The sequence below is a fragment of the Tenrec ecaudatus genome, chromosome 1, assembly GCF_050624435.1.
Source record: "Tenrec ecaudatus isolate mTenEca1 chromosome 1, mTenEca1.hap1, whole genome shotgun sequence".
NCBI lineage: Eukaryota > Metazoa > Chordata > Mammalia > Afrosoricida > Tenrecidae > Tenrec > Tenrec ecaudatus.
The window spans coordinates 231,948,619-231,969,816 of NC_134530.1; the positions used below are offsets into that span (position 1 = coordinate 231,948,619).

General features: G+C 41.6%; 1 protein-coding gene across 1 annotated transcript in view; it reads left to right on the top strand.

Moving 5' to 3' along the window:
* Positions 1–20,817, top strand: part of PPP2R5A (protein phosphatase 2 regulatory subunit B'alpha) — a 79,822-nt gene extending 59,005 nt beyond the window's left edge. The window contains exons 4-13 of the mRNA XM_075530101.1: positions 5,459–5,551; positions 9,249–9,379; positions 10,852–10,911; positions 11,906–12,014; positions 12,770–12,823; positions 16,403–16,453; positions 16,681–16,800; positions 16,879–17,006; positions 17,717–17,818; positions 19,667–20,817. Of these exons, the coding sequence (XP_075386216.1) occupies positions 5,459–5,551; positions 9,249–9,379; positions 10,852–10,911; positions 11,906–12,014; positions 12,770–12,823; positions 16,403–16,453; positions 16,681–16,800; positions 16,879–17,006; positions 17,717–17,818; positions 19,667–19,799 (981 nt within the window). The 3' untranslated portion in view covers positions 19,800–20,817. The remainder of the gene's footprint in view (positions 1–5,458; positions 5,552–9,248; positions 9,380–10,851; positions 10,912–11,905; positions 12,015–12,769; positions 12,824–16,402; positions 16,454–16,680; positions 16,801–16,878; positions 17,007–17,716; positions 17,819–19,666) is intronic.
* The last annotated feature ends 381 nt before the right edge of the window (positions 20,818–21,198 follow it).

The following is a 21,198-nucleotide window of genomic DNA, read 5'->3' on the forward strand; positions in this document are numbered from 1 at the left end:
TAGTCCAGTATATATTCATTTTCATATAACTTTTTAATCATTTGATTGGGGGCTCATACAACTATTATCATAAGCATATGCATTCCTTCCTTAGCTTTTTGTATCAGTCTTATGTTTTCCAGTACTGTAGTTATCCGTGCTGTTCTCTGCTAAATTTACCTTTAATCATTGTTTTATTTTAATATTCTCTGTCTCTCGTTTCTAATAGCCATTGCAGTGGCCATACAGAACCCACACACAGAAGTCCTGATTAAAGGGTGTAGGAAGTGAAGATGTAATGCCAGTGAGAAATGCTCATGGTTGAGTTGTTTCTCAGGACAAGTTACAAGTTCACTAACATGTGCCCAAAGGGCATACCACCGTGTTATAAATCTCAACTGGAGGCATTCAGCTTAAACATTTGGGCCAGCAAACCTGGCTCCCTGAATTAAGTGCTCAGAGGCACCTCAGTCCAGTAAACCTCAGCCTTGAAGGTACTTTGCTTCACTTCTGTGAGTCAGCAAGTTCAATTTCCCCAATTAAGTGGCCAGAGGCACCCAACTCTACAAATCGCCTGCATACAGACGCCTGAATAAAAACACTTGACGTAGGTTGGGAAGTTCACTCTCTTCCATGCTTTGGCTCCTGGTTCTGCTGCTCCTCTGCTGGTAAAACTGTCATCTGGATCCAGGAATTTCACTGCACAGGGATCTGGGTGCCAGAGGACATGCTCTACTCCTGGCTCTTGCTGGGAATGAGTCTCCTTCTCTGTTCTCAGAAGGCTCATTTTATATACAGCCGAATGCGCCACTCCAGGGACTCCTGTTGGAAAAAAGTGCTCACAGGTGACTCCTACCAGTATCTAAGAGCTCTTGGCTAGAAGAGCCACATTAAAGAGCCCCTGCAGTCACTTAGGATCTTTCTTGGGGAGCAAAAGTAGGAGAGCCCAGCCATACATTGAACACCTATGGGGTTAGCCCACTTAATTAGTGAGCTGAATCCCTGTACTGAAAAGGTTGTTTCAGTTGTTTTCAGCCCTGATTCTTACATGGTTTAGGAAAATTATTTCTTCACATAAAACCTTTAAAATGCAATGGCTATACAGAGACTCCCATCTGTCAACTGCTATAATTTTCATTTAGTAAGTTTTTATTCTGGATCTATTGTATGTCAAGCATTAATCTAAAAGCCACACTCACTGCCATCAAGAAAGGGCAGAGGAGAACTGCCTCTGTGATTTCCAGGACTGTTCTATAACTTTCCCAGAAGTCATGACATTAATCTCCCATACATTAATCCCTGTGTGTCTGATGCAGATTTTAAGATGGAATGTATAGGTTAATGCATAATATATTTGACTCGATTAAATTGGTCCCCAATACCCGTAAATCTTAAATTCCATTGAATGAGAGATCTGTATAAAGATGCTTGAGGTAGTTAGTTTATTGTGCCAACCTGGCTGATAAACATGTGAGGTTAATTGAAGGGCGGAGGGATAAATGGCTCAGTGAACCTCGCCTTTCGAGTTCTCGGGGCGGGTCTCTTGTTTTGTGATGTAAGCAGCAGGGTGCAGCAGCCTTAGCAGTTCCCTGCTTCAGCTTGCAAGGCTGACTTCTTGCAAGATATCCCCAAGGAGAAGCCACATGGACCTACCCTGATGCAGCCTTGGGTGCTGGAGCAGCTGGGTGGAAACTCCTGCCAGCGCTGAGATGCTTACACATTCACTGACTTGACCTTGCTCCTGCATTCGACTTGATTGCATCTGTTTTGTGAGATGGAGGAAGACTTTGTGGATTGGTGTCGGACACATGGGTTACTGTTGGACTTGTGGGCTTGGGCAGCACTGGGTTGGGATGTTTTCTTGATGTGCACTTAATCTTTATATAAAACTCTCTATTATACATGAGTTTCTGTGGATTTGTTTCTCTAAAGTACCCCGACTAGCACAATTCTGAATCCATTATCCCTTACCCACCAGCATGTATCCTGCACCATTCCTTCTTCTTTCTATAAAAGCCCTTCTCTTTCCTTCTAGGGCGCCCAAAACCCTTTCCAAGAGTCTACTAGTCTCATAGTCTTTGACATATAATTTTTGCACATTACCATTAATTTTTACTTTATTATTTTGTGTGGTAAAAATGTACACAACACTTTACCTGCACATATATTTCTTTTTTTTAAATCATTTTATTAGGGGCTCATACAACTCCTATCAAAATCCATACATACATCAATTGTGTAAAGCACATTTGTACATTCGTTGCCCTCATCATTCTCCAAACATTTGCTCGCTACCCAAGCCCCTGGCATCAGGTCCTCATTTTTCCCCTCCATCCCCATTGCCCCTCCCTCATGAACCCTTGATAATTTATAAATTATTCTTTTGTCATATCTTGCTCTGTCACACGTTTTCCTTCCCCCACTTTTCTGTTGTATGTCTCCCAGGGAGGAGGTCACATATAGGTCCTTGAAATCGGTTCCCCCTTTCCAACCCATCCTCCCTATTCCCTCCCAGTATCACCACTCACACCACTGGTCCTGAGGGGATCATCTGCCCTGGATTCCCTGTGTTTCCAGTTCCTATCTGTACCAGTGTACATCCTCTGGTCTAGTCAGACTTGCAAGGTAGGATTCGGATCATGACTGGGGGGAAGGAAGCATTTAGGAACTAGAGGAAAGTTGTATTTTTCATCGTTGTTACATCGCACCCTGACTGTCTGTCTTGTCTCCTCCCCAAGACCCTTCTTTATGGGGATGTCCTGATGGTGCCCGGCTATAAAAATATATAGCATCTGGGGTCTTAAAGGCTTGAAGGTAAACAAGCGGCCATCTAGCTCAGAAGCAACAAAGCCCATATGGAAGAACACACCAGCCTGTGTGACCATGAGGTGCTTAAGGGTTCAGTTATCAGGCATCAAAGAACCAAAAAATCATATCATTGTGTGCTCACCTCCCTAATATGACCTCTGAAGACAAATGGGTGCATAAGCAAATGTGAAGAAAGCTGATGGTGCCTGGCTATCAAAAGATCGTCTGGGTTCTTGATGGTAAACAAATGGCCATCTAGCTCAGAAGCAACAAAGCCCACATGGAAGAAGCACACCAGCCTGTGCGGTCGCGAGGTGTTGAAGGGATCAGGTATAAGGTGTCATCAGAAGAAAAAAATCTCACCATAGTGAATGAGCGGGGGAGTGCAGAGTGGAGACCCAAAGCCCATTTGTAGGCCACTGGACATATATTTCAATAACATTGATTACCTTTAAGTTGTTCAGTCCTCTCTGTTTCCTATATCCCCAAACTATTCCTCCACTAACTTTAACCATTAACATTAACTCACTGCCCGTAAGCTTCTTTTCTTTGTTACAGTGCTTTGGTGAAAGTTTATAACCGCCACCGCCACCCTACCCCCAAGCTTCTTACCTAACCTTTCAAGTTACCCCAGTCAATTTGATTGCATGTAGGTGATTTTTTTTTTAAGTGCAATGTTGAAGGCAAACATTTTCACTAATTAAGTAAGCTAAACTACATTTTGCCTAAAGGGATAGAAATCACTCCAGGGTAATTAGCTTGAAGGGTCATTCATTTTCCTGGCTCCAGAAGGTTTGGATTCTATGAGAATTGGACATTTATTCCATATTGCCTTTTTGCCCCCTTTGAAAGAGACTGTTCAGTAGTGGTAGCCAGGCACCATCTCGTTTTGCTCTCCTGGCAAAAGAGGCAGCTGTTCACACAGAAGTAATTACACACGCAATCCAGTTCTACCCTGGGCTTCTTGACTTCCCTCTTCCTCTCCAGCTCCAGGAGCATATGTACCAGTTTATTTATAGTTTTGGTTTTGTCTTACTTTTTAACGAGAGGATGAGCCTCTGGGGCTGTACAGTGCCACGTGTCTGCTCACACCACACATAGCCTGACGTCAGACATGGAACCAGGCACTGAGTTGTGCTGTCAGCGAAGCATTGCAACCACGGGGCTGTGCTAACATTGCTGAGCAGGCTGTGATCCTTTCTTAAGAACAACATCGCTTTTTCACATGTGTGTCTCCCAAAGAAAAACTATTTATATTGTTGGTTGATAACATTATCTGTGAATGAAAATCCAATTGGGCACTTCTCTTTGATGACTGTGGGAGTCTAGTGCCTTAAATTATAGTAAGCATAAAAAGTTAGGTGATCTCAGGCTAGCTATGAACTGCTTCTTTTGTATGGATGGGCAAAGATGAAACAAAGTAAATTATTTACTCATCCAAAAATCATTGTTAGTCTTAGGATTGTATTGAACCTTTTGGCTAAAAAAAAAAAAAGAGAGATGCTGTGTGTGGTGAATGGTGGAGGCCAAATTTGGCAGTGCTGTATGCTGTGAGGTGTGTGGTTTAGTGTGGCAATCCTTGTATGTGTGTATTTTGTTTGTTTTACTCATGTTATTGGGGGCTCTTACAACATCCATTTATCCATTGTGTTGTAATTTTTATATGCATTCCTGTACACCTTCTCTTGCTGTTTCTAGTACAAGTGGCTACCTAATTGTTTACAAAAATACTTATTCTTTTGTTATCTAATCCTCCTTTTTAATTGTTAGGGAAGCTAATTTACGTGTTATTTAATAACTAATAAAAGTGTATTTGAGCCTTAAATGAAGGTTTTAAAGTTACTGTAGTACAGTAAAAAATATTTTACTTTGCCTTTCTCCTGGAAAAATGTGGGTGTGTTATAAGTCAAAGCAAACACCACTTTTAAATCCGTGGTAGCAGATGAGCATGTGCTTTTGTTTTAGTGCTCTTGTCACGTCTTTGTAGCGGATCTGCTGTGCCTTCAGGGGTGCCCGAGCCCTTTATTCATAAACTTAGGCTCTTTATCTCCCAAGTGTGGGTAGGCAGCGCTGGGTTTATTTATTTATTTTTATCCTTTATTTACAGAAATGTTTGAAAATTTTTTTAAAGATTTGAATTTTTATAACCTAAAATTTATTGTTATTGGTACACGGCTCCTCGCATCCTGATTTACTCTTATCTAGGGTTTCAGACTCTGGGTGTAATGCACGTAGGTTAGCATCTCACTGCCCGCTCTTGGTCAGTGGGGCTGCATTGTATGTAGGCTTCTTGTTGAATACCAGGGCCTACAAAACGTTCCGGGAAAAATGGAATCAGAAGATATCCTCACAATGGGATTTTACCACACTTGTGAATCCTCCTTGAATGCTATAGGCATCATCTTTATTTTCTAATCCCTATAGTTTAACATCTTACCACAGGTGGTGGAAAGTAAGAAATTCAAATCTCTCCCAGCTTGGGAGCCTGAATTATGATTATACATGTATTTGTTATTTATTGTATTTTTAAAATCACATTTTATGATGACAACAGCCGCTGCATTGCTGTGACCTTTAAATGTTGGGAGATGAGTGTTTGTGCGAAGTGATCCCTTGGGGTAGAATTTTATAGGTGTGGCCTTCTTTTTTAACTGGACTCTTTCTCTCATAGTTGGTGTATGAATTCTTCTTGAGATTCTTGGAGAGCCCTGACTTCCAGCCTAGCATTGCGAAGCGATTCATTGATCAGAAATTTGTACAACAGGTAAAGAATTCCTACATCTTAAGTTTCCTTATATTCCGTAAATTAGAACGTGAGCTTTAAAAATAATTAACAATCTATCAGGAGGCCACGAGGGCTGAAGGGGCAAGGGATGAAGAGGAGTTGTTCCAAGGGCTCAATGGAAAGTAAATGCCCAGAAAAGAACGGTGGAATAGATGTACTAATTTGTCAGATACAATTGATGTATGGATTGTAACAAGAGTTGTAAGAGCCCCCAATAAAATGATTTTTTAAATGCTTTGTTAACTTGTGATCAGACAAGTTTAGGCTTTCAGAAATATTGATTATTTCCATTTGCACATACCAATTCCCTTGCCAATTAGATAAAAGTGAAGTAGTTTGAGAATACAGGAGTAGTTTTTAATCAAGTGTAAGCATGTAATGAAAGTCAATCAAATGAAGTCCTAAATCCTCATAATTATCTTAGACAATAAAACAAGTCTTTCTGCAATACCGAATTAAGAAAATTTGGTATGATCAATTAATCTAAGCACTAACTAATTTTAAAACCCATCTCTAGATACATATCTTAGCGGATACCAGTGAAGTGAAAGGGAGACAAAAAGGAAATGGAAGCATTGTTGGGCCTTGTCATCCAGGGTCATTTCCCTTCCTCTTTCCCACCTTAGGCATCGAAGTCACCTAGTTCCTTAAATGCATTAAACACACAGACAATGGGGTTGCTAGTGGAAATGGAGGTAGAATTTAAACATAGGGTGCCTTCATCCTGTGTGGAATTGACTGGCCTTGGACAAAGTTGAATAGCCCAGATATTTCCTAGATTCCCCTCTCGCTTTTTAAGCTGTTTACCAGTGTAGATAGACTTCACTAGGGGCTGGGGCGGGGAGGGGGGTAGAAGATCTGCGAGAGGGTATCAGTAATTGCACACATGCTGAGGCCAGGATTAAAATCATTGCAAGGACCTCTCCATCAGCCATCTCTATGTGTCTTCTGTGACAGAGATTCAACAAGCCTGAGTTTTATAGATTTCAGTCATTTGTAACTACCCCCAACCTCATATATAAATAAAGTCTTCTGACAAATTGCCGTACCTGTATTGATAAAGACCTTGGAGAACCTTAAATAGCTCCTTCTACCTTTGAAGTAGCTCTTCATAGAGAAAGAAGTATCAGGTGTGTGTTAATATTATCAAGCACTTTGCAATCATAAAGTAAAGTCAGGTGAAATGGAGTTTGGTTACTTTAGTCATGGAAAGGCAGGTCCGTCTGTAGCTCTTGTGGGAGATATGTGAAGGAAGTCTAGAGATGCCATCTTCGGTGGTGATTCTGAGAAGAGCTTTCTCAGGAGGTTGGAGTACTGAGGCTGCCGTAGGCTTGAGGGGAACAAGGAGAAAGCTGGCATTGTAGGACCCATTTCCAATTTCTTCTCCAATGGCTGGCCTGACTGAGAAGTCAGGGCCCCATCATTTTGGTTTTAGCAGCTTATATGACTGTGCTTTCACATCCCACCTCTCAAAGGCCTTCTTCAGTGTTTTACTGTATATAATCGATAATGGTAATTCTCAGTTTCTCAATTTATGTGTCTTGAAATTATATGGTTGTGTGTTTTATGGTAAGTTTTAACACTTAGAAACAAATTTTGAAAGCACATATTGGGACTTTCATGATTTCATGAAAATAAAATTTCATAACTCCAGTGTGTGTTCAGTCATAGAAGTGCAGAAGAGAGAAACTAAGATTCAGTGGGTGCTTTTGGTGTAGAGTGTTTTTGCTGTTGTTGCTGCTGTGATGGCACCAGGGGTTAAGCATCGGGCCGCTCACCCACAAGAGCAACAATTCAGAACCACCAGCAGGTCCATAGGGGCATGAGGCCATCTCCACTGCAAAGATGGAGTCGTGGAAGCCCCAAGGAGCGGTTCTCCCCTGTCCTGTATGGTCACTCTGAGTCAGAATAAACTCAATTACAGTGACTTTGGTTTGGTTTGGTTCATTAATATGACATCACATCTTCCAAATAAACCCAACATAGAAACTTGAAAGCTACTTCTAACTAGAATAATTTGGACTGAATCTATTAAGCAATATAGTTTACACTCCCTGCATATTTTTTGTTGGCACTTCATGCAGTACTTAACATAGTGAACGGAGCATAAACTATCAGCAAGGTGCTTGTTTGCTGCTGCTGCTGCTGCCGCTGCCGTTCGTTGCCATCGTGTCCATTAGAGTCCATGGTGACCTAGTGGGTGCAGAGTAGAACTACCCACAGCGTCTGACTTGAGACGCAGAGTGCCACACAGGTCTCTAGGTGGGCTCCAACTGCTCACTTTTCAGCTAGCAGTGAGCACTGGACCCATCTGCATAAATCATGACAGATCATGACTAGAATCCCTGGGTGATATCAGGATTAATGTATTGGGCCGCTAGTAGAAAGGTTGAGGTCAGTTCCACCCCAAGGCAGTTCAGAAGAAAGGCCTGGTGACCCCTTCTGAAAAATCAGCGATTGAAAACTATGAACACAGTGTGGCACTGGCACACACAGGGTGCCATGCGTCAGAATCCGCTCAATGGCCCCGGCCTCAGTCAGAACCACCCTTAACAAAGTATCCACTCTGCTTGATGGCTTGGACATGTACACAGAATTCAAGACAGAATAGAATTAATAACTTCGGATGCAGTTCCTTCTTTAGCGGTGCCCTAGTAAAGAACACAAAATGTGTTGATGTTATCATAGGTATTTTTATTCTGTAAAACTCACTACCATCAAGTCAATTTCTGACTCGCCGCAGGCCTGTGTAGGGCTTCTGCAGCTGTAAATCTGTGCAGGAGCGAGAAAGCATCCTCATTCTCCCAAAGAGCAGCTGGGGGGTTGAACACTGGCTTGAGTTGCAGCCTGATGCTTACTCAACAGCGGCACCAGGATTACTTTCTATTCAATAAAGAGATTGCATTTTCTCGCTTTAAGACATCTATGTTTCATTTAACATATACATTATTGCTTTACTTTTTTGACAGAAGAAATTCATTTCTTTACCATTTTAAAATGGAAATTGGAACTTTCCGTTTTAAAGTTTTCAGAGGTCTCTTTATCCAAGCATTTGCTGACACCTGGGAGGGAAGGAGAATGCGAGGTTGGCCACTCTGAATGGGTTTAGCATTTTGCAGCTGACATTCAGCTTCAGTGTTACTTCATGTATGATTTCCACTCGGCTAGTGTAGATCTGCCACTTGTGTATCCACTATGGCATAGTGACCCTTCTGAATGGGGAGGGGTGGTGGTGGCGGTGTGTGTGCACAAAATCACAAACATAGCAGCAGCAACAACAAACCTTGATTTTATAAATCTTTTTGTAAGTTGGAAATAGACATTTACAGGTGCATATTCTTAAGACTTCATTTTTTTAACGGTTTGTAGTAGAAAGCTTAAGATTTTGGAGGACGTTTTGACTTACTGTCAAAAATCATGAACAGTCTTACATTTTAGCACCAAAAAGGCAAAGCAAAAAAAAATGTTTGTCGAGTTTGTATCCTTTAATTTTTTAGATGAAAAATGTGAGAAGACAAACTCCCAAAGCATTTCTTTGGCTTCAGTATTTAGCAGGGTCAGAATCGAGCTGATGAAGCTGAAAGATTTCCTGGATAATCTGAAAATCAGAGTTAGAGTAAAGGGAAGTTTTAGCTCGGTTATTTTTTAAAAGTAATTTCTCAGATTTCTTTTAAAGCTCCTGGAGCTTTTCGATAGTGAAGACCCCAGAGAGCGTGACTTCCTGAAGACTGTCCTGCATCGAATTTACGGGAAATTTCTGGGCCTAAGAGCGTTCATCCGAAAGCAGATTAACAACATTTTCCTCAGGTGAGCAGTCACAGGTTGCTACCTGTGACTCCTTTTCCCCCCTCCCCTGTCTGAAATGGCAAGTTTAACTAATAGGTGGCAAATTTAACGGACTTTTGTAGCCTGGCTTTAGGCATCACTTGATTGTGTCTAACTTTTAGAAATAGATAACCTAGATAGAACTCACCTAGGTGGGTGATAGTGATGAGGGCAATTTTTCCATAGAGAATCTTTGGTTAGTCATGTTTAAAGACTTGTTGAGAACGGAATTTATCTAGTGATCTATTTCTTTGAAGTTAGTGTGTGAAAGTCTAGGCTGTCTTCTGGAAATAGAATCAGCCCAGCAGTTCCCTTTTGCATATTGTCACTCGAAAGCAGCAACCAAGTGTCCTTTAATTTATTTTCATCTCCAAGATACAGCTCATCATATAGAAAAATGATTTCAATTTATTAGTTAACATAGGAATTAAAATAACATTTAGGTAAGGGTCAATTTATCTTTTTATGGTATTGCATTTTTATGCTTCTAAAAGGAAAATTTCCCTTTATAAGAATATAGGTAACAAAGTTAAATTTTCTTATCTATATATGTAAAAAGGATTTTCCTTTGATCAGTCCTGGTGGCATAGTGGTTATGCATTGGGCCGCTAATCCATAAAGTCAGCAGTTCGAAACTACCAGCCCCTCTGAGGGAAAAAGACAAGGCTTTCTCCTCCCAGTAAAAATAGATTTCCTTTTTAAATTGGCTAGAACTACTTTATAACCAGTAGATCGCTTGAAAGTACTTGTATTCCATTAAAGTCATATGAAACCTGCCTTTTGACTATTTTGTAAATGATTTCCTGTAAAGTAGTTGCTTGAAATAGGGATTTCACATTGACACCCTGTCTCAAGTTTGTTTTGTTTGCTGTAATTCCATCTGGAAATGAGGCTGGCATTGTTCTAGTGAGTGAGGACTAAGGACTAGCTGGTGCCCTCAGCTGGAGCGTGGTGGTTCTCCAGAGCTCTGTCTGCCCGCCTGGTCCACTGTAGCTGCTCATCAAACTTGCCTGGTCTTGCTGCTAATTGAGCTTATGGCCCCTGCTTTAAAGGTGATCCTAAACTTGAAGTCCAGAATAAAAATGACTTGCTACGTATTGGCCTTTTCCTCTCGGATTTTCTTACAGGAATAGATATTTGTATTTTGAAAAATATTTCTTTGACAAAGCTCTTCTTTCTTTATCTCCTTCAGTGAAATAGAGTACTGCAAGGGAAACACTGTTCTGCTAGCTGAGCGAGCAGCAGACTTGAATAAGCACACATGTGGTTGAATAGGAAGTAGACTTTCTTTTGTAAGATTGACTTGGGACAAATACCTTACTAAGAAAACCTACAGAATGCCCATGTGCGTTTCTGCTTTGGCCTCTTGGATTGATTTCTTTACCTTCCTGTCTCTTCTTAGTTTATTTTTTGATGCTTGATTCATGTTACATTTATCTTTATTTTAAATTAAGGTTTATATATGAAACAGAACATTTCAATGGTGTTGCTGAACTCCTTGAAATATTAGGAAGGTAGGTCAAGTTTTGCTTTTTCCATTCTTTTTAAGAATTAACTCCGTTTCACCATTAATATCTTAGCTGGGATTGGAGAGATTATGATGTGTTTTTGGACTTAAACATGGAGCACAAGACATAATTTCTCAATTGAATTCTTCCTGTGATTCTCTGGAGGGCCAGCATTTTAAAACACTGCCACAGAAAAACCTCTATTTCAGAGCAACTGCCTGCTTTTGAAGTAGTGGCATGTTGTACGCCTGATCTTGCCAAACTGCCAGGCTGCCACAAAATTTATAGGATCTGATTGGGAAGAGATTAAATAAGCGGTAGTGAATCTTTGATGCATTTACAAAAATTCTTATTCAGATGTTTGATAAACCATTCCTAATCCATCGGTTCTTTTTAAAAAAATCTAAACTCTGGTTTCATTTACATGAATATTATGCCTGTGTTATTCACCAGATAGCAGTAGTAAATGGAGAGCATTTTACACCTCCTTATTACTATTTAGAAGGAGAACTGTTGATACCATGGGTTAGGCATTGGGGTCCCAGTCCCAAGGTCAGTGGTTCAAACTCAACAGTCACTCTGTGGGAAAAGGATGAGTCTGCTCCCATGAAGATCTGCAGTCTGGAAACCCCCTGTAGTGTTGCCATGCTGTGGGTGGGTATTACTGTTTAGAGACCATGCTAACAACATGAAATGTGATGTTGGTTACCTGCAACTTCAGGAAGGAAAAGTGAAGGCAATGAGGCACAGTGACATGGCAGGCTTTATTGAATGGGCAGGTAGAAATTACCTAGTGGGTCAGCCCTAATTGTCTTTTGCATGATTGAATGAGTCGAGGGCAGACTTCATAGTATGTTCTTTCTAAGTTCCTCATAGATGAGGAAGCCATACAACCCGGGTGGAAGCAGAGTACTGTTGCTTAAATGCACTCATGCATAAAGTAATTTTCAGAAAGAAAATAGTATCTACATAACCCTTCCCTGCCTTTTTTTCCCTCTAGTATTATCAATGGCTTTGCATTGCCACTGAAAGCAGAACATAAACAGTTTCTAATGAAGGTTCTTATTCCTATGCATACTGCTAAAGGATTAGCTCTGTTTCATGCTCAGGTAAGTTTCAGAAAATACCTCAGAAGAAATGAATATTGTTGTTTCAAAGACTAACACGTAAGGCAGAGAAATGGAGAAATACTGATAGTTTTAAATAAAATTAAGTTATGCGAATGACCAGAAGCATGTCTCATTTAGTTTATTTTAAAAGGACAGTAGCTTTATAAAAGATAATATGAAATTCCATACTTTCTAGCCCTATTCCTACCTGATCCAATTAACACTATGATTTTGAGGAAATCCCACATATCTGCAGACTATCCTTCCAGATCTGATAACGTAGTTGGAGAAGGTTGACTGCCTCGCCACAGTCCCCTAATTATTATTATTATTATTATTACTGTCTTTGTCATCATTGTCTTTGTAAATCCCTTCTTTATTTGTGTTTGGGGTTGTTATGAGAATGACAACAGCAGCAAGTTAGGCACTGCAGCATTGTAGCAAGTGCATGTCTTCCTACCTGTAAAGCATCACTAGTCAGGGACTCAACAGAATGCCTTCATGACCAGCACAGGTATCTGCAGAAAAACGTGCTGCCTAACTGAAATGTTAGCACCTGCCTTATTTCAAGTAACTTTACATTCAAAAATTTATGCTAAAAAAGTTACACAACTATGAGCACATAGATTCGTTTTTATATATTGAAATAAGCCAGAATTCCGTTTCTGAAAATCAGTTGTTTTCATTTATTTTTAATCCTGTCCCTCAATGTGATGTCACTCAGTAACACTTAAAAATTGTCTTTTACATTTCAGCTAGCCTATTGTGTTGTCCAGTTCCTGGAGAAAGATACCACACTAACAGAACCAGTAAGTGTTCTATTCATGTGTATGTCCTTCGTGTATATTGTAGCTTTCTTTATGGCCGAACAAGCTAACTAACAGTACTTTAAGCCGAAACTAGGTAGGTGAAGAAAGGTGAGGTTCCTTAATCTGCATTCGAAGGACTGAACTGGGAAGCAAAGGAGTTGCCACGAGTCCTGAGCGTAGCTCGGCTGGAGGCGAATATTTGGGTACAGGGAATCGTTGATGGCGACGGCCTCGGGTGCCCACAGTGTGAACTGCCTCATAGATTTGGTCATACGCACCAATAAGTTTTTAAAATCCTATTCATCTTGTAGAATTAAAAGGTCCCAAGACAATTCCCTGGAATAATTAATTTTCTGAAGGAAGAGGGTTCACCCACTTATTAGTTATAAGACCACCTGGCAGGGGTTGGAAACAATTCCTTGCCTTTGGTGATTAAGATAATCTTAAAATAAAGCTTGCTTCCTTTGTGAATCAGCAAAGCATTGAGTCATTTTAATTTTTCATTGTTGAAATCACGTTGCTAAATGAGGCATTCTGAGGAGTATTGGAATAACTCTGTGTAGTGTGTGTGGTGGTGGTGGTGGTGGTGGTGAACAAAAATCTACGCACATGTAAGAACACTTAGAATTATATACCAGAAGCAGAGAGGACAAATCATTTCTCTATATCGAAATCTAAAAAATAACTTTAAAATAAGGCCCGTGTTGCCATGTCAAAGGATACACACAAACCGTAACATATTCTAGATCGCCTTCCAAAAATATTTAACATTTAATTTTCTAATTTAGAATGTGATGCCTGATTTCTTCTCCCAGTCCAATACTAAACCTTAAGTCTGTAAGATCTTTGCTAGTCTGATAAGTGTAAAATGGTATGCTAACTGGGTTTGTATTTGCTGTTATAGGGAGTGAGTCACCCTTCATATGTTCAGATGATCATCTGTACTTCTGTGTCCTTTGCTTGCTTTCTCCTCTTCCTTATTACAGTCTCTTTTTTTCCATTTTAGGGTTTTTTCTTTAAAGTTTTTAATGTAGTGTTTTTAGTCTTTGCCTTACAGAATATATATATATATAATTTCCATTATATATATATAAATACTATTAATCTCTCTGGCTTCTAGTCTTGACGTCATGCTAAGGAAAGTCTTTCTACTCCCTGAGATTACAGAAATATTCTCTGGTATTTTGTGAAGTTAGTTTTTAACTTCAAAGTCTTTGTTTCCTTCATGTCAGTGCCCTGGGGCTGCTGTAACCAATTGCCACACAGCTCATGGCTTAAGAAACCCAGACATTTCTTCTCTCGCAGCTAAAGTCCTAACTGGACAAAGAGCCATGCTGCTGGGGAGTCTGTCCCTGCCTTTCCAGCTCCTGTGGCTCCATATGCTCTGCAGTTTGTGGCTGAGTTACTGCAGCTGCCACCTCCGTGGCCACATCACCTCCCATATTAGCTCTCCCTTCTCTCCCCTCTGTGCGTCCCTTATCTTACAGTGGCTCTCAACCTTCCTAATGCCGCCACCCTGTAATACCGTTCCTCATGTGGTGGTGACCCCAACCATAAAATTATTTTCATTGCTACTTCGTAACTGTAATTTTGCTGCTGTTATGAATCGGGTGACCCCTGTGAAAGGATTGTTCGATCCCCAAAGGAGAACTGCTGCCTGATAAGGACATTTGTCGTTGGATTTAGGGCCCCGGTCAAACAAGCAAGCATGGGATTCCACCTGCTGAGCTTTAACTGAATGGTATTTGTAAAAGCCCTCTTTCCTAATCAACATCTCCTTCATGGAGTCTGGTGATTAGGATGAGTGCATGTTTTTGGTGATCAACATTTAATCTGCTCTACTGTCAGAATCGATTTGTGCGTATGACATGGGTGAAGAACTATTAATTTTCTATTGCTACACAACAAATTGCCACAATAAAATAAGACATGTGTATTATGATGTCACAGTTCCTGTGCACCAGGAATCCAAGCACAGCCTAGCGGGCCCTCGACTCAAGGGCTCTCCTAAGGCTGCTGTGACATGCTGGCCAGGGCTCAGGTGTCGGGGAAAGGCTCGGGTGGTGAACGATCAGCTTCCACGTTCACATGCTTGTTGGCAGATTCAGTTTCTCCAGCGCTGTTGGAATAAGGCCCTGAGTCCCTAGCTGGCTGCTGGCTGGAGCCACCCTCAGTTCCTTGTCCATGTGGGCCTCTCCAATATCCTAGTTGCTTTCTCAAAGCAGGCAAGCCCAGGGGGCAGTAGAGTCTGCTGAGATGGAAGTCACAATCTTTATAATCACTAGTGGAAATGATAGTTGTTGATAGCAGTAGTGCAGGATCCATTCTATTCAATCCCCACCCCCAAAAGTTCCTTACTATTTGCTTAAATGTATAGATCTCTACAATGGATAAAAGAATGCCAGTAGTATTTGATCAAACTTAAATTTATGGATTAAGCAGTGGAGAAATAATGACTGCAGTATTACATTGTCTATCTATTCGTAGTCTTTAATGGTTTTCTCTGAAGTTTTATGTTTCTTCATGTCTTAAGAATTTCTTGCAAGATTGCTCCACATCAGTGTTCTTCTCAATTTTAATTCAAATGAGTATTTAGTACTAGACCAGACTAATAAATCTGAAATAAACTTAAAAGACTGTCAAAGACATACTTTCCCAAACACCAGCCCCCACATGCTTTTACAGCCTCTTTGCAACGCCGTCACATAGCTAATGTTTGATGGTTACTGGTAAGTGCTCTTAGTTCTAACTCACTGAATTTTTATCAGAACAGACCATAAATAAAAAATACTAATGACTTTAGAATCTTTAAAGATGGTTGTATATTTCTTTTTTAACTTTTAAGTGTAAGTTGAACCATTCTGAGGTCTGGGTTAAATTATAATTGGGCTTGTAACATTGCTCTAATATACTTTTGATTCTTTTAACTCATTTTGCTTAATAGCTATGCTCATTGAAATGCATGAAACCTTTTCTTGTATTTTAATGAACTCCGTTTATCAAGGTGTCGTTCTAGCTGTGAATTGGGGAACTTTTTTTATCTGTTCCTTAATGTTGCTCCCTAAAATAACCCCCCACCATGTTGGTGGTGAGGATCTCCCCAAGTTATTTTCCTATTTCCTTCATAGAGCGTATTACTATTAAAATTACTATCCTTGCATGTTTAATTGCTCGGGTATTGTTAGTCTTCCTGCCTTCCTCTGCCATGTCCCTCCCATCTGGAAGAGGGTCTGGTACGTAACAGAACAACGCACTGCCCTCGAGTGTCTGATTCATGGCGGCCCTGTTCAAACCCAGTAAAACAGGGAAACCTGCCAGAAGGAGCTGGGCTTTCATGCTTCAGACTGTCGTTCTGAGTCCACCAGCTGCTCCACTAGAGAAAGGTGAGGCCGTCTGCGCCCGTGCAGATCTGCAGCCTGGGAAACCCTGTGTTGACTTACTCTGAGACTGATTCAACCTGATGGCAGTGAGGGTTTTCTTGGGGGGTTGTTACTGTTGTTAGAATCAATATTGTTATAATCACAACCATTGGAAATTCACATTGTTGAATCCATGCTAACCTTTTCCCTTTTTTTGCAGGTGATCCGAGGATTGCTAAAATTTTGGCCAAAAACATGCAGTCAGAAAGAGGTGGGTTTTGTTCATGTTTTACTGAAAGGTCCCAAGTCCGGGCTAAGCACTGTGACTGTGCAGCCGGCTGTACCGGCACTGCCACAGGCCGGAGCCTGTCTCTAGCCAGCTGGAGAGATGTGTTACAGCAGGTGCACATGCCACCTGTAGGGTTACCTTGTCCTTTGTATGGTTTCTGTATTAGCATCCCATATTTTGTCTCTTAAATGAAAATTTTTTTAACCTAGGTGATGTTTTTAGGAGAAATTGAAGAAATCTTAGATGTCATTGAACCAACACAGTTCAAAAAAATTGAAGAGCCGCTCTTTAAACAGATCTCCAAATGTGTGTCCAGCTCCCACTTCCAGGTAGTGTCCCAGTGCGGTCCCTCCCCCGAGACGCGCGTGCTGCCGCCCTGCCTCTGACGTTCACAAATGTCTTCTTAGGTTGCAGAAAGGGCCTTGTACTTCTGGAATAATGAATACATTCTTAGTTTGATTGAGGAGAACATTGACAAAATTCTGCCAATTATGTTTGGCAGTTTGTACAAAATCTCCAAAGAACACTGGAATCAGTAAGTATCTTTTCGGTTGGTTGTGTTTTCTTGTGTGTGGGGTAACATTTTGTCATTTGATTTTCTAAGTCATACATGAAATCTGTAGACATTTGGAATTTAGTCACAGGTGCACACCCCCATTCTGTTCCCTATTTTCTATAAGTTCTGCCTGATGAATGTGTGTGTATGCACTTTGATATGGCCCTTGCTTCCACTGAGAATTGTGTCCCCCCTCCCCCTGGTATGCTCACACTCAGCATATGGACACACCCCAGCGACACTGCCCCACCTGTGGAGGTGGCACCAGCCAACTCGTGTGTCCAAGAGGTGGTCTACCCTCTGCTGACAGCGCACCCCAGCCTGAGGGCCAGATAAGCGACAGTAAGGATGCTTACACTGACTCTGATAACATCCTTTACTGCTTGCTTTCTACAAATTATTGTAGCCTGGTTGTTTTTAGTTTTTTTAACTTACTTATTTATTTTGTAATCTGGTCGTTTTCATATTTTTATCAGTCAGGGTTTTTAGAGACCTTAGAGCAGAACCTGACAGCAACCACACATTTAGCAGTCACCCCTGACTGGGTAGCCTTTAGCAAATTGCTGAATCTCAGTTTCATCAGCTGTGAAATAGATTCCGTGTACCAGCCAACATGCAGTCCATTTCAGAGCGAGACAGCCCCTCTCTGTTCGCATCGGTAACCCAGCTCTGGCTTCCTTTTGTTGTAGGACCATTGTAGCGCTGGTGTACAATGTGCTGAAAACGCTCATGGAAATGAATGGCAAGCTTTTTGATGACCTTACTAGCTCATACAAAGCTGAAAGACAAAGGTTGGTGAGATCTTGGAAGTACTGTTATTGCATATTAGATTAGGTAAATGTAATTTGGGTTAATACAGTATTTAAGAAGTAGAATGCATTAAGCATTACTATATTAAAGTGTCTAAACTCTCAGGTCATTCCAGATAAACTAGCCCCAACGGTTTCATTTGTGAAACAGAAATAGCATCTATTGTTGGAGTGCCATTGCATACTTATTTCCTTAAAGGTTAAACAGTAGTGAATGTGGATTGAAAACCATCTATTTGCCTCATTCTGAACCTCACACTTCACTACAAAATAAAATACCATTTCTTTTTGAGTTTGATTTGTACAATTAGAAGTCTTCTGCTGCCCCCTGACCAGCAGTTGGTGGGGTGAAGCTGCCAATTTTAACAAGGTGGCGCTTTGGACTCTGCCTCGTTCTCCTTTGGAGTGGAGGGAGCTCATAGGAGGAAGTGCCAAGGCTTAGAGCCCAGCATTTTGCTCCTGGCAGTAAAATGCACTTTAAGGAGAAGATAGTACACACCGCCTTTTAGGAACTTGGCTTAGTGTTTATCTTTTTGAGCAGTTGATCTCCTTTCTAATGTATTTGAAACATTAAAAGGTGAACAGTAGCTGTCCTACTTGAGCCCACTTACCGTGTCAGAGTCACAGCTACCATCTGCTTTGACTGGTTACCTGCGTGTACTGTTACCTGTTGAGAAACGCTGATGCACTTTGAGCGCACGTCCTCGTGGCGTGTCTGTGGCAAGCAGATAAAGCACGGGGCAGCTACCACTTCTTTTCGATAGCAGCCCTCCAGCAGGAAGCCGTGGGCTGCTGGTTCGAATACCAGCACGCAATGGAAAGGTTGGAAATATTCCTAGGATATGACACTTGTATTTGAACAGTCTTTATTCACATGACGAAGGGAAATCAACGATTGCCTATCTGCATAAATCAGCCCCTTTGTCCCCGGGACCCCTCTGTGACCAGAGGTTTGCGTCCTTGTTTTACAAATCACACAGCCTCTCAGAACAGTCCCTGACCTCCCTAGAGCCCCGTCCAGGCAGCATCTCACCACAGCCCCTCCCTGTAAAGCCGACTGTAGCAGATTTGAGCACATCCATGGGTTCTTAACAAGGACTGCTGCTTAGCCGCACACGTCAAAGCTTCATCACTACAGCGATGTTAGATATTTTTGTGTATGCATGTTTTTTGCTCTCTGCTTAGAAAAGTAGTGTCCTAAGACAGTCATTAGACTCACGTTAGATACTAACCGTACCTACCTATTCTGACTAAGGTATAAAGTAGGCTTTAAGGCAGACTTGGGAACAGAACTCATTTACGATCTGCTTATAGCATAACATGATGTTGGCACAACATCCAAATCTCATCAGGTCACAATTGCTTTCCTTAAATTAGAAGTTCACCAATTGAAGTAATCTATATTTTCACTTACTTATTTCAGGGATATTTTGTTTCAAGCTTTCAGATTTTAGTTTGACATGTAAGAGAAGATAGTAGGATACCGTAACCTAGTGAGGCCCAGTGATGTGGCCTCGAGGGCAGGACCTTGCAGTGAGTGGAAAGGGCCCTGGCTGACCCGTGGCCATAGCCTGCAGTCTGTCTGCAAGACTGACCAACTGCTCCCGGCCAGGCCCCTAAGGGAAATTAGGGGGTAGGAGGAATTTAGCCCTGGGCTGCCCAGGCCTTGTAGTGACCATTAGGAGACTGATGGGGCACTGGGCGCACCCACCCACTAGAAGGACTTCGGTGGACGCCACGGACGTGTGTCCTCGGGGCAACCTCCACATGCGGTGTCTTCCTTGAGGTTCTGAGGTGAAATTTTCTGATTATAAAAATTTCTATCTACAGAGAGAAAAAGAAGGAACTGGAACGTGAAGAATTATGGAAAAAGTTAGAAGAGCTAAAGCTAAAGAAAGCTCTAGAAAAGCAGAACAGTGCTTACAATATGCACAGTATTCTCAGCAATACAAGTGCTGAATAATACCCAGCAATACCGCCTGCCACCTCTGCTGGATAGGTGCAGTTCTGTACACACTTTTGGAATATGTAAAAATTGCAAAACAAACCTCATCAGTATAATTAAAAGGCCAATTCCCCTGCTCCCCCTTCCCCCGGCCCGGCAACTGTAAATGAAAAAATATACGGACTAAACATAGCCCTGTGTTATATCATGGCCACAGGATATTGTAACCGTTGTCTAACCAGATCTATTATGTCACCTCTGAAGTTTCACAGAAATGAATTTTATCATCTACGACGTGAGATCATTGTGGGAGTGGTGAGAATTCTGACTTGAATTCTTCTGATTGTGGTGCATAGGGAGTGGTCTGCTCTGTATAGTCCCCTTTCTGATGTGCTTTTCACATCGCCGCAGACCTCAGTCTAGGAAAAAGACTCTTTCCTAAACCAAACGAAGGCATAATCCTTACCCTTCCTCCCCCCCCCCCCCTCTCTCTCTCAGAAATAGGACGGAGGGAATTACCTGAACTCTGGAATTTGAGCAGAAAACTTAAACTTCCAGGCTTTTTAAAGCACAAAACATAAATAAACGCTGGGAAAGTAAACTAAATTCTTGAGTACGTCAACTCCCAGAGTGATGAGCACAGATGAGCAGAGGCAGCGAGCGAGCAAGGCTGGCGCCTCTCCATTACTCCCCTCTCCCTCGGCCAGAGCCGAAAGGCAGGGCCTTTCTAGTCCTCACAGCATGCCCTCCCCAGGCCCTCCTGAGCAGGGACGGAGGTGCAGCCCCCAGCGGCCATGCCCAGCGCAAGCTGTCACTGCCTGGCTTACTCACAGGAACTGCACTGGGCTTCCTCTAGACTTCTGAAACCGTGATTAGAGAGGTCTTGTATGTTTTTACCTGGTGAAGTATTTTCTCACATATTTTGTTATCAGAGTACCATTCCAATCTCTTAACTTGCAGTTGTGTGGAAAACTGTTTTGTAATGAAAGATCTTCATGGGGGATTGAGCAGCATTTAATAAAGTCTATGTTTGTATTTTGCCTCATGTCATCTTTGCTTCTTTCAAGGCCAAGCTTAAGTATTCAGAGCCTGCCCCATACATGCACACATAAAAACAAAAACCAGACCACTGCCACCGACATAGGGTTTCTGAGGCGACTAATCTCTGAAGGGCAGAGCACCTCAGCTTCAGCTGATCACTTTGAACCAGCCCTAACCTGACGGCACCACCAGAGATCCGCGTGTACACACACAGACGTTTTTAATACAAATGGTGCGGCACGGTCCAAGATTCTAGCTTCCAGGATATCTTAATATCGCTTAAAGTGTTCATGTTAATGAAAAGAGACCACAGATGATGAAAATCTCCTAACTCATGTTGGCAGGGATGGGATCTGTTGTTTATTTGGGGGTGGGA